Here is a 14,325-nt window from a genome sequence, read left to right on the forward strand (position 1 = left end):
ATAAAGTCTATTTCTGAAATTGATCTATGTTTGGAAGAACTATTATGTATGCACTAGTCAGATACACCGAATCAAAAAATACCAGAACTATTATTGTTCTGGTCGTGACACCCTGTGTATAACACTCTGCTGCCATAAGACACAAACAATCATTTTAAATTTAACAATCTAACAATAACTTTCATAGCAATAACAATGAATCAAAATGTGTAGATGCTATATTTACAAATGTACATACGCACAAGAAGGAAATAAGTTTAATTTAAAAGTATACGGGAGTTTGTAGGTTAGTATAGTAGTCGTACGCACATGTATTGTTCATATGGATCCATTTGTTTTCATTCGTACTTTATTATATATGCATCGAGAATATAGTCAAAGTGTTCCATAATAAAGTTATTATTTAAACAAACGCATGCATGTTTAATAGGGATATATATTTTTGAAAATTGCACTGTGGTCGCACTTTTACGAAACGAGCGGTCAAAAATGGGTCCAACCATTGCAACCATGCAATTAATAAGGTCAACCTGAAACTATAAAACAAGACTATTTTTTATTGAAAGACCCTTCAAATAGGTCAAGTTCAAATATAGACTATATCCGACCACTCCTTCGAGTACCTCTCACACAAAAGTTCAACATTTTATGGTCAGTTCGCAGATCTTTTGGAAATTTTTACCGATTTTACTCCTTGTGGTCCTGTTTACAGCGATATTATATTTCTCGTGGGCAAGTCCGTGATTCCTCAAATGGTGGTCCAAAAGCTCTAAATAACTGAAATGACTGGAGGGCACGATATCTATCGAAAAGAAATGACTCCCAAAACAATATACATCTCCAAAATGGACTACGTCGACAAATATTCTTTTACTTGTTTTTTATAATTTTGGCTCGGACCACTGTATCTTGATGGGCTTTTATTTTGTGTTACTTTTTTTCTAATCACCCTAATGTGCATGCACGTGTACTGAGTTGAAAATTAGTTATTTTTATTTAAAATGCATACATTCATATATGTACTTTTTTTAATAAAAACAAAACTTACACAATAAAAACACTATACAAATGAAGTAGAATACACAATATTGTGTATGGAAAGGTTTAACATTTTTAACATTAATATTTTTGTTTTTAATAATGCACAAAACTTCGAAAGGAGGACATTACAAATGCTGGCACATATATAGCATAAACCACTAATCTCAATTTTTACAACATTGAATGAATACAGTTCTCCAAACCAAAGACAGCTTTTAGGAAATAAGTAACCTTTAAATAAAGCATTTAACTTCATCAAACCACAATTTGTAGTTTTGTTGGTATGTATTTCTCATGAAGTTCAGAATGACTTTGGGTCGATAGAGAGAGATAGCGATATAAAATTACTAATACAACAGGTACGCATTTTCATAGTTTTACTTTTTTAATTTTAAAATATATTATAATAAAATATGCATGTTAGTTATTACTAAATGCATTACAATAAATTACATAAAAAGTCCGTCAATTGACATACTATATTCACAGTTCCATCTATGTACAAAAATATATACAGATGTTTGTTCATAACTATTCAAAACATAAAATCCCAATGGCCGGAAATTGTTTAATTTTATTTATAGGAATATTTAAACTTTAAATTTTAATGCCTTTACAATTAACATAAAGATAATATAAAACACTGTAAAAAACGAATAAATCTATAAATGGAAAAAGAAGTGTGTCTTAACCAAATTTAAATGGAAAGTGCTTACACCTGGGAAGTTTTTGCAAATTCTGAAACTACAATGCTCATAGATGAAAAATATCAAGAAACAAAAAAAATCGCCGGAGGGATTTTCAAATAAATCGCGATTTAAGTTCAAATTTTTAGGGGTTCCTTAGGTTTTCACGATTTTGCTTGGAAACCGCGAGTCCTATGTGAATGGGCCTAAAGAAATGTTGTAGCTGTGAAAATTCTCCACAAGATTGACCTTAATGATATTTACGTAGGTGTTTTTTTTAGGTTTTCAAGATTTTGCTTGGAAACCGCAAGTCGTATCGAAATGAGTCTAAAGAAAATGTTGTAGCTGTGAAAATTCTCTACAAGAGTGACCTTTAGGTTTTTTCGTATGTTTTACCATTTTTGAGATATAGAGGTTCAGTTCAAATTTTTAGGTTTTTTCTTAAATCCCCAAGATTTTGCTTGGAAACCGCAAGTCATATCAAAATGGGACTAAAGAAAATGTTGAAGCAGTGAAAATTCTCTACAAGATTGGATGATTTATTTTTTCCTAGATTGTACCATTTCCAAGATATATAAGTTTAATTTGGAAAATTGCAGTAATGACATTGTTTTATAAGGAGGCGATACAGTCAGCATTGTCTCAATTTGAACTTATATATTTCAAAAACGATAAAACCTACGAAAATATCACAAAGGTAAATCTTGTGGAGAATTTCCACAGCTACAACATTTTCTTTAGGCTCATTTACATAGGACTCACGGTTTTCAAGCAAAATCGTGAAAACCTAAAAAACCTCTAAAACCTCTAAATCGCGATTTATTTGAAAATTCCTCAGTCGATTTTTTTGTTTCTTGATATTTCTCATCTATGAGAATTGTAGTTTCAGAATCTGCAAAAACTTCCCTGGTGTAAGCTCCTTCCATTTAAAATTAGTTAAGGCGCACCGTGAACAATAATAAAACGAATAAACTCATAAATAAAAAAAGACTATAACAAATATTTTTATTTACAAAACAAATACAATTTGATTTTATCAAATATTTTATTTTTAAATTTTAATTATAAATAATTGAAATAAATAAAATAAGTAAGGATGACGAAGGGGATGAAATACACCATGGAACGGTACTGATCGGCAAAGCCCAGTACTTATACTGGTCCATATTAATCTCAAGCGGACAATGACGTCGTCGTGGTGTCGTTTGAGGAACTCCCTTAAGCACCCGTTAAAGTCAGTGAGATACAAGGGACAAGATACCCACAAGAACGAGAAATCAAATATATGAACGTACCCGATAAAACGTAGCAACTACGCGGAAGTTGGCAAAGCCCAGTACTTTTACTGGTCCCTCATTAATCTCAAGTGGACAATGACGTCCTCGTGGTGTCATTTGAGGAACCCACAAGAACGAGAAATCAATACCTTGTTACAACCAATATATGTACATACAGTCTGTCGCAAAAGTTAGTATACACCGTTGAAACCAAATTGTATTAGGGATAAATATCACTATAACTTATTGAAAACAACCAACAATTAGTTTTATTTGATAGACAAGAAGGTTGTCTTCCGTAATAACAATTAAAAGTGCGCAATATTTGCATACATTAGGAAATGTACGGTTCGAATCCCAAAAAGACCTACATTTATGTCGCAAAAGTTAGTATACAACGGAGAATCCTCCTGGAACTGTGTAAAAAATTCTTGATATTTTTGAACAAAATGAAACTGAATCTGTACCTAAGATCATAAAGAGCATATTAATTGGTTTTAATGGCAGTTATAGTACTTATAGTAACAAATCCAACGTACACTGGATCGTAAAATCCACAAAAATTGGTCATCTACAAATATAACAACTGTAGCGACAAAATTCCGGATGTTATGTCTTGTTTATGAATTTTAAAGCCATGAAATGCTCAGAAAGGCTCTAAAGTTTCAACATGGGGTGACCTTGATCGAGTTTCGACTTGTCCCTTTTGAAGAAACGGGAATTTCTTGAAGGAAACCCATACGTTTGAGGCCGTTGTCCTTTTGAAACATGTAATAATCCTTAATCCTTACTCAAAAGGACTTTCCTTTTCAGGTAATTTTCTCACAAATTATGTCCCTTTCCACATTCCCACCAAAAATAAATAGTAGGAGAACCTCAAGTTCTGGTGTAAGCTCTACAGTGTTACTCCACCACCACAGAAGGATATGATAGCTAATTTAAAATTTTAATACAGAGCTTTCTCTGCTGTTATAACGCATGGATTGTGCAAAAACGTTCTGAAAAGCTGTGTTCGCTTCACTTAGGACCAAAATACAACTAAATGGATCAGTTAGAAGTAGTTCATTAGACATTAGTAGTAAATTATACACTAGGTACGAGAAGCATGTCCGATACTGCTGAAAGGCCGGTAGGACAGTATAACTGTAGGGCTTACAACGGACCTTGAGGTTCTCCTACTATTTACTTTTGGTGGGAATATGAAAAGGGGCAGCATTTGTGAGAAAATTGACTCAAAAGCAAAGTCCTTATGTGTAAGGATTAAGGATTATTACATGTTTCAAAAGGGCAATACTCTCAAAAGAATGGATTTCCTTCAAGAAATGTCCGTTTTTTCAAACAGGACAAGACGAAACTCGATCAAGATCACCCCAAATTGAAACTTTAGAGCTTTTCTGAGCATTTCATGGCTTTAGAATTCATAAACAGGACATAACACTCGGAATTTTGCCGCTACAGTTGTTGTATTTGTAGATGACCAATTTTTGTGGATTTTACGATCCAGTGTACGTTGGACTTGTCACTATAAGTACTATAACTGCCATTAAAACCAATTAATATACTCTTTATTATCTTAAGTATTGATTTAGTTTCATTTTGTTCAAAAATATCAAGAATTTTTTACACAGTTCCACGAGGATTCTCCGTTGTATACTAACTTTTGCGACATAAATTTTGGTCTTTTTGGGATTCGAACCGTACATTTGCTAATGTATGCAAATATTGCGCACTTTTAATTGTTATTACGGAAGACAACCTTCTTGTCTATCAAATAAAACTAATTGTTTGTTGTTTTCAATCAGTTATAGTGATATTTATCCCTAATACATTTTGGTTTCAACGGTGTATACTAATTTTTGCGACAGACTGTACGTACACGATAAAACGTTGCAAATAAGGTACAAACAGATACTGCGCGGAAGTTGGACATCGATAAGCTGCAATCACAACTGATAGCCACTGCATATTCCACTCAACTGGCCTAATACACAGTGCACTCCATTCAAGTAGCTATAAAATCCATACTTGTATAACAGACAGAGAGGTATCTGGTGAACAGGAGAGAGGAGAAAGGACAAAAATTGAAAAGCGGCAGTGCTAAAAATCGAGATGTACATTACATTAGCCCGAATAATGTCTCAAAATTCTATCAAAGAGTGAAATATGAAACTGATGGCTTGGGTTCAGGCACTAGCAAAGTAATCTGTGCACAGGTCGTAGAAAGAGAATTTTTCCAAACCAATACGAGTACTAAAGAATACGACGAATATAACACAGATTCAATATTGAGTGCACTGGGATTCTGACTTGTTGACCATTTTTCTCAAAAAATATTTCCTGTTGCACGAATGAATGACCTTTTGCCTACTAATATCTTAAATAACTGTTATTCCATTTAAATATTGAACAAGTAAGAAAAGCGTTAAGTTCGGTCGGGCCGAACTTTTTATACCCTCCACCACAAATTTCAGCCATTTCGGTGGATTAATGTGGCCACAACCTTCAAAATACCGAAACTCGGAAGGTACCGTTGTATGGGGCTATATGATGGCGTGGACTTATAACTACAAATTTCTGGGGGAAAGTTTTATACGCCTAAAGAAGACTAAATACCAAATTTCAGCCATCTCGGTGTGATAATGAGGCTAAAAGGTTCAAAATATCGAAAATTGGGAGATATTGTATTATGGGGGCTATATCAACACGTGGACCTATATAAACATTTTATGGTAGAAATGTTTCTAAGCCCCTGGAAACACAAAATACAAAGTTACAACCGATTCTTTGGTCAAATGGGTCTAATACATTCAAAATATATTAAAATGACGCGTACTTTATAAGGGGCCTTATGTGGGGCCTATACCAAAACGTGGACCTATATAACCCAACTCGGTAGGAATGTTTTCTGGCCTCTGAAGACCCAAAATACCAAATTACAACCAATTCTGTGGTCAAATGGGTCTAATACATTCAAAATATATTAAAATGACGAGTACTTTATATGGGGCCTTATATGGGGGCTATACCAAAACGTGGACCTATATAACCCAAATTTGGAAGGAATATTTTTTGGCTTCTGGAGACACAAAGTACCAAATTACAACCAATTCGGTGGTAAAATGGGCCAAATATCTTAAAAATTCCTTAAAACGAAGACGCGTCACGCGTCATTTTGTATGGGGGCTATACGAAAGCGTGGACCTACATAGCCCGCTTTCAATACCAAAATCCTACGTAAATATAACATATTTTCCCAAAATTTCATCAACCTACGTCAATCCGTTCGGACGCTAGAGTGATTTCCACAGACGGACAGACGGACGGACATGGCTTTATCGATGTAGAATTGCACGCTGATCAAAAATATATATACTTTGTGGGTCTACAATGATTATTTCGAGTAGTTACAAACGTAGTGACAAACTTAATATACCCCCATCCTATGGTGGAGGGTATAAAAAGGTCCCCTTAAACCACTTTCAATTGATATGATATATGGAATGAATTTATATATGATATAAAATGATACATAAAATTTGTGAGAAACAAAAGCTTATGTAATTTTGGTTGTGTCGTGCGGCTTTAAAGTTTTTTTTTTTTGAGTTATAAATGTGCTTAAAGTGACTCTAAAAAATTCCAAAAGCTGGGAACCTCATATGTACAATTACAGATAGTTTGGCCGGGTATTTTTTGTTAAAAAAAAACAAAGAACTGTCGGTGGTGCACATGTTAGCGTTTAATCAACCTTTAATGTTCGTTCGGGTTGCCTTGTGTGTACGACTACAAATCAGAAGTTCTCATGATGAAATCCCGTAGGAAGCAAAATAATTTAAAATAAAAATATGAAGTGTGTTGAAATTTAAACAAATTCCCACCTCAACTGTTCTAAAAATAGAAAAACATTCATTTATTTATACCCTCAGTATTTATGCTAACGAGGGTATATATTTTAGATCCCAACTATGTTTGGACGAAATTCGTTTCAGATAATTTTGAGTCGATTTAGCCATGTCCGTCTGTCCGTCTGGCTGGAGCGTACGATAACTCTTGAACGGATCAAAATTTGGGTTCCACAATATTTTGTCCAAACTTAGTTTAGGTTTGAAGTTGGGTTATATCGGCTTACTCTTTCTGGTACCTCTACCGCAAAAGTTCGAAAATATTGGGTAAATTTGTGCACACTATAATCTCTGAAGGGAGTAACCGATTTGGTCCATACTTTGCACTTCGTGATATTTCGACCAGACTTAGATGAGATTCCAATATGTCCTCTACTTGAGGTACCGGTACCTCACACACAAAATTTCGGAAAGGTTCAGCTTATGACCTGTTCTTAAGTCGGTTCGATTTTTTGTGTAACAACATGCATTCACTGCCCCCCATACGACGGTACAAGTTTAATCAGGGGCAATTCCATACGTCCTGAACAAATGGCCTGAAAGTTACAAAAAACTTCTATGACACCGCGGGTAGTGGTTGGGGCGCAAGATAACTCTCGAACGGATCCGCCAATTCGATCCACCCATTCACTGACTCCCTTTTCAATGGGGCAACTAAATACTTCCTGAGAAAATAGTCCGAAAGTTCTAAAAATCCCTATGCCACCGATTTGGTCGGAAATTTTGCCTTCGACCTATTTTGTCCAAACTTAGTATCAGTTCGAAGATGGGCAATACCGGTCCACAACCTCCAGTATTTCCCCCCAAAATTTGAAAAATGTCACTAAAATGGTACGCACGATAGTTCAAATTTTTCATTTTTAACACAGTTGCAATTGACCAATCGAATTAAAACTACGCACACTTTTGAGATTTGGATGACAATACATGAATATGAAATCAAAAACAAATTTTGGTCCATTTTGATAGTGTTTTAACGGTGTTTTATTTAAATTGTATTTAAAATCTGGTAACTCAATTTTGACACAGTTGCAGTTTACCAATTGTACTGAAACTTTGCACACTTTTCAGATTTGGATGACAATACATGAATATGAAACCAAATCCAATATGGGTCCATTTTTTCTATAGCCCCATATAGCGGTACCACCCGATTTAGTTCAAATCTAGTAACTCATTTTTAACGCAGTTGCAGTTGACCAATCGAACTGAAACTTTGCACACTTTTCAGATTTGGTTGACAATTCATGTATATGGACCCATTTTTTCCTACAGCCCCCATATAGCGGTACCACCCGATTTCAGGTATTTTGAGGATTTTATCTTAATTTTTGCCCGAATAAGGTTTCATTTGGCATTTGGGATTTCCAATGATACAGACATTTTCCAACCAAAAATTGTGAACATAGGTCAAGGTTTTGGTATAGCCCCCTTGTAGCGGTACCACCCGATTTCAAGTATTATGAGGATTGTATCTTCATTTTTAGGCCGAATCGACTGTAACTTGGCAATGGGACCACCCATTGGTACAGAAATTTCCTCACTAAAAATAACGGACATAGGTACAGGTTTTGATATAGCCCCATATAGCGGTGCCACCTGATTTCAAATGTTTTAAGGATTTTATCTTCATTTTTAACCCGAATGGGCTGTAATTCGGCATTTGGAGTTCCCAATGGTACTGAAACCCCATGACCCCCCACCCAGAAAAAATTGTGGGCATATGTCCAGGTTTTGGTATAGCCCCCATATAGCGGTACGGTCCGATTTCAAGTGTTTTAAGGATTTTATCTTCATTTTTAGGCCGAATTGGCTGTAACTTGGCATTTGGAGTTTCCAATGGTACAGAAACTTCCCCACAAAAAATTATGGACATAGGTCCAATTTTCGGTATAGCCCCCATATAGTGGTACCACCCGATTGCAAGTGTTTTAAGAATTGGCATTTGAAGTTCCCAACGGTACAGAAACTTCCCCACCAAAAATTATGGACATAAGTCCAGGTTTTAGTATAGCCTTTATATAACGGTGGTACTACACGATTTCATGTATTTTAAAGTTTTTATCTAAATTATTGTCCTAAATTGATTATAATTTTGTATTTACTAAAAAGTTAAAAATAAAAAATAATTTAAAAAAAATTAAGTTTCAGTGTTTTATTTAGAAATGCACTTTAAACTAGAAAATAATTTGTCGCTTAGCCTCAATAAATATATTCTTTCTCATGATGGAATCTCTCAAATAAAACGCTTGCATTTAAATTATAAATGGTGGCAAAATTAAATGTCAAGCGTTTTATTTGAGAGATTCCATCATGAGAAAGAATATATTTATTGAGGCTAAGCGACAAACTATTTTCTAGTTTTAGGTGCATTTCTAAATAAGACACTGAGACTTAATTTTTTAAAAATTATTTTTAATTTTTTTTTTTTTTTTTGAACTGCAGATAATTTTAAGACCGTTCCTAGTTCTTCTTTAGTCCATATTTATATTAAGCTATTTTCCTTGCGGCAATTGTCAGTTTAATGGAGAGAGAGGTGAGTCATATGGTGACCTTTTGCCTCTCAACAACCTCTCTTACCGACAAACTGACAATTGCCGCAAGGAAAATTGCCTAATGTAAATATGGACTTACAAAACCAAAAACTTTTAATAGTATTTCTTATTGTTTCTAAAATGATGGCCATGTATACCAAATGATTGAATTCAATGAAATGAAGTAAATAAAACTCCAGTGTCAATTCCAATTAAAAAACCAGTAAGGAAAGGACCAAAGTCGGGCGGGGCCGACTATATGATACCCTACACCACTGTGAATATGTAAAATATAAATCGGAGCTATATCCAGATCTAAACCGATTTTGATATAATTTGGCACATTTATTTCCAGACCGAATTCAGTCACACATTCCAAATATCATTGAAATCCGACTTATATAGCGTGTTTGGAGCAGCAAATACGCGAAATCGGCCGAAAATATATATGGGTGCTATATCCAAATCTGAACCGATTTCGATATAATTTGGCACATTTATTTCTAGACTGAATTCAGTCACACATTCCAAATTTCATCGAAATCGGAAATATATAGCGTGTTTGGTACAGAAAATACGTGAAATCGGCCGAAAATATATATGGGAGCTATGTCCAAATCTGAACCGATTTCGATATAATTTGGCACACTTATTTCTATACCAAATTCAGTCAAACATTCCAAATTTCATTAAAATCGGACGTATATAGCGTGATTGGTACATCACATACGAGAAATCGGGCGAACATATATATGGGAGCTATATCCAAATCTAAACCGATTTCGATATAATTTGGCACATTTATTTTTAGACCAAATTCAGTCACACATTCCAAATTTCATCGAAATCGGACATATATAGCGTGTGTGTTACAGAAAATACGTGAAATCGGCCGAAAATATATATGGGGGCTATACCAAAACTTGGACCGATATAGCCCATCTTCGAACTTGATCTTCCGACGGCTAAAAAAATGGTATTCCCCAATTTTCAGCGAAATCGGTCAACAAATGCGACCTGTACGTTGCGAACGGACGGACGGACGGACGGACATGCATAAATCGACTCAGAAAGTGATTCTAAGTATATCCCTAGAAGGAACTATGGGTCTATCTCGCTTCCTTTTGTATGTTACATACAAATGCACTAACACATAATACCCCTTACCACATAGTGGTGTAGGGTATAAAAAATCGGATTAAAATTTGTGCTCGTGTCTCTCTCTCTAGTGTATGTTTGTTGTTCTATGTTATTGTGTTTGTATTTCATTATTTAGGCGTTTAATTGAATTTTATCAATATTAAAGACAATTTGTTGACACACAAAAATCATCTGGGTATGTAAAATTATCAACACAACTCAACATATTTACATATGGATAAACATGATGTTCATACAACTTACCAACATGCTTTATGGGCAATTTGATCATATCCTTCAGTAAAGCATCGACCAATGTATCATTTTCCGAATACAATTCATGTTTGGTTATTCTCAATTGAAATTTTTCCAAATTTGTTGCATTTTTACTGTAAAGATAGAAAGAAGAAAATGTAGAAAAAAATGAATTGAAAAGAGATTATCATTTGTAAAACAAAACATTTGCTGACATATAAGAGATTTATTTTCAGCAAACAATGGGGTGTAATGAAATACATTTTAATAAATGTCTTAAAAGCAATAGATTTGAGAAGGGAAGTTTTGCTTCAGTCGAATTTTTTAATATAATATCGTGAAAAAAAATATCCCTGAAGAAACTTTACTAAATTGTGTGCGATCTCATTTTATTGCGAACGGCGTGTCTTACGGCACCACTTGTGGGGAGTCGTGTTAAATGCTGAAAAGGTTTTTTGGAAATGTTAGACCTGACTACACTGGCAGGCGAATCCATAATTCAGCATGCAAGTGAGACATGCCAGTCATTACACCACGGAGGCACCATGTAATACGACAATTCTAAGGAAAAAAGTTAGGAATAACATTTGAATTCCAATGCTATAAATATTATTGCTTAATTCCTATTGTCACTCTTTCGCAAATTGTGTCTCGGGGTTTGAAAAGTAAAAAAAAAAATCAATTTGTTAAAAAATTGTACATGTTACAAACTTCAATTTTCAATTCCCATGTTAAAAACATTCCTTTTGTCTCCTCCTGTCTCAACTACTGATGCCTACCCACCTACAAAGCCTTACAATCAGCAAAAATAAAGTTGAGAAAAAATATATTTTTTTGAAACAATTGCTTCTGAATTACAAACAATTTTATGTCGACAATGATGACATCGACAATAGGGGCTGCTGTCATTTGGGAATATATACATATTTTGTTGTTGTTGTTGCAATAGTCAGATAAAAATGTAAAGCAAAATCTACAATACGGCAGAAATTAAATTGCATTTCGATTGCTACAAAATGAGGTATTGTATTGGTCGAGTATTTTCTGTTCGTATAGTCGTTCAGTGGCGTAATGAACGTAGCTTTTCTGGAAACTCACAAGCACTTGCGAAGCAAGTTATTCCTCAAATTAATCTCTTTACGCCACTGCTAGGAGCGTTGACAAAAAAAGTAAATGAATGAATTTGTACCATTTGTATTTTTCTATAGGATTTACATTTTTGTGCTAAATCAGCGTTTGGGATTTAACAATGACCAATATTGTTATTGCAAGGACAATGGAAAACATTTAAAAAATATGTACGATTCTGATTGTGGCACAAAGTTGTGGGAAATTGGTATGCAAATGTTTTGTTATTAACGAGAGGTGGTAGAAGAAACTCGCAGTTTTCGTAAAAAAAAAACGCAACCTTGAACTAAACTGTCACCAAAAAATAATATATGTGGCAGTAGACAATTATCCGGGGAATTTAAATATAAATCTGTACGTTTAAAGCTTTTACATAGCTTGATGCCATGACCGATTATTTAGAGATTGAGCGAGCCCCAAATAATGAAAAGTCAATTGAATCCCCTCAAAACTAATGACCTTCTTTTTAAGAGAAGTGAATCAAAATCATACAATTTTATACATTTGTGGGTAGGTATCATAAAAAGTGGGCATAAAATGCACTGATATAATTCTACGCAAAAACACACTTCTTTGTTGTTATATTGCGACTTTGGAACACTCAGGCCATTATAGAGGGAAAATAAAAATATAGCGTTGTAAAAAAATACACAAAGACAACTAGAAAATTTATTGGAAGAGAAGTACCATATGTCCGGACTTATTGGCTTTCACTAGCAAAAGAAATTATAATGTTGTAGTCAACACGTTCCGAGAAGTGGCCTTAAACTTGATTACAGCAGATTACAAAAGTGCTGAACTTTGCGAATGAAGTATGTGCAATGTTGAAATGTTAAATACTTCCGTCGAATCCTAAATTCCTCCAAAATACCGAACATTGTGAGAAGCTATTCTCTTGATATACGTGTATATGAAGATATGCAGCTATACCGAAAAATGTCTGATTCGGTGATATAAAAGACTAAAACCTTGAAAATAACGAAAATCGGGGGGTACTGTTCTATGGGGGGCTATATAAAAACGTGCACCTGAGTCGACGAACGAAGACTAAATGCCAAATTCATTAACCGTCTATTAGATTATCTTGTTATCTTCTATAAGAAGACCCTGTGATCTTAAATATGAAGCGCTTCTGGGCTTCTATTCGAAGATATTGTAGTTTTCTTTACGAAGACTTGTGGTCTTCCCAACGAAGACCTTGTGGTCTTCTATACGAAGACCTTGTGGTCTTCCCTACAAAGACCCTGTGGTCTTCTACACAAAGACAATGCGGTCTTCTACACGAAGACATTGGGCTCTTCTATGCAAAGAGCTTGTGGTCTTCTATAAGAAGACATTGGGGTATTCTACAGGAAGACCTTGGGGTCTTCTCTACGAAGACCCTATGGTCTTCGATACGAAAACACTGTGGTCTTCTCTAAGAAGACCCTATGGTCTTCTCTACGAAGACCCTATGATCTTCTATACGAAGACCCTGTGATCTGCTATAAGAAGACCCTGTGGTCTTCTATACGAAGACCCTGTTGTCTTCTATACGAAGAACCTGTGGTCTTCTATACGAAGAACCTGTGGTCTTCTATACGAAGAACCTGTGGTCTTCTATACGAAGACCCTGTGGTCTTCTATACGAAGACCCTGTGGTCTTCTATACGAAGACCCTGTGGTCTTCTATACGAAGACCCTGTGGTCTTCTATACGAAGACCCTGTGGTCTTCTATACGAAGACCCTGTGGTCTTCTATACGAAGACCCTGTGGTCTTATATACGAGACCCTATGGTCTTCTATACGAAGACCCTGTGGTCTTCTATACGAAGACCCTATGGTGTTCTATACGAAGACCCTGTAGTCTTCCCTACAAAGACCCTGTGGTCTTCTTTACAAAGACCCTGTGGTCTTCTACACAAAGACAATGCACAGTGGATCCACCCATTGGCCAAAAATAAAAAACTGGGCTCTTCTATGCAAAGAGCTTGTGGTCTTCTATACGAAGACATTGGGGTATTCTACAGGAAGACCTTGGGGTCTTCGATACGAAAACACTGTGGTCTTCTCTACGAAGACCCTATGGTCTTCTCTACGAAGACCATATGGTCTTCTATACGAAGACCCTGTGATCTGCTATAAGAAGACCCTGTGGTCTGCTATACGAAGACCCTGTGGTCTTCTATACGAAGGACCTGTGGTTTTCTATACGAAGACCCTGTGGTCTTCTATACGAAGACCCTGTGGTCTTCTATACGAAGACCCTGTGGTCTTATATACGAAGACCCTATGGTCTTCTATACGAAGACCCTATGGTCTTCTATACGAAGACCCTATGGTGTTCTATACGAAGACCCTGTAGTCTTCCCTAAAAAGACCCTG

General features: G+C 35.3%; 1 protein-coding gene across 4 annotated transcripts in view; it reads right to left on the minus strand.

The window, feature by feature from the left end:
* LOC141389204 (uncharacterized) overlaps positions 1-14,325 on the minus strand; it is a 642,359-nt gene that overhangs the window by 126,501 nt on the left and 501,533 nt on the right. For all 4 annotated transcript variants that reach the window (XM_073960367.1, XM_073960370.1, XM_073960368.1 and 1 more), the window contains one exon: positions 10,842-10,966. In XM_073960367.1, coding sequence (XP_073816468.1) covers positions 10,842-10,966 — 125 coding nt within the window. The remainder of the gene's footprint in view (positions 1-10,841; positions 10,967-14,325) is intronic.

Source organism: Musca autumnalis, unplaced genomic scaffold, assembly GCF_047663935.1.
Source record: "Musca autumnalis isolate F117 unplaced genomic scaffold, ASM4766393v1 scaffold_1, whole genome shotgun sequence".
Classification (NCBI taxonomy): domain Eukaryota; kingdom Metazoa; phylum Arthropoda; class Insecta; order Diptera; family Muscidae; genus Musca; species Musca autumnalis.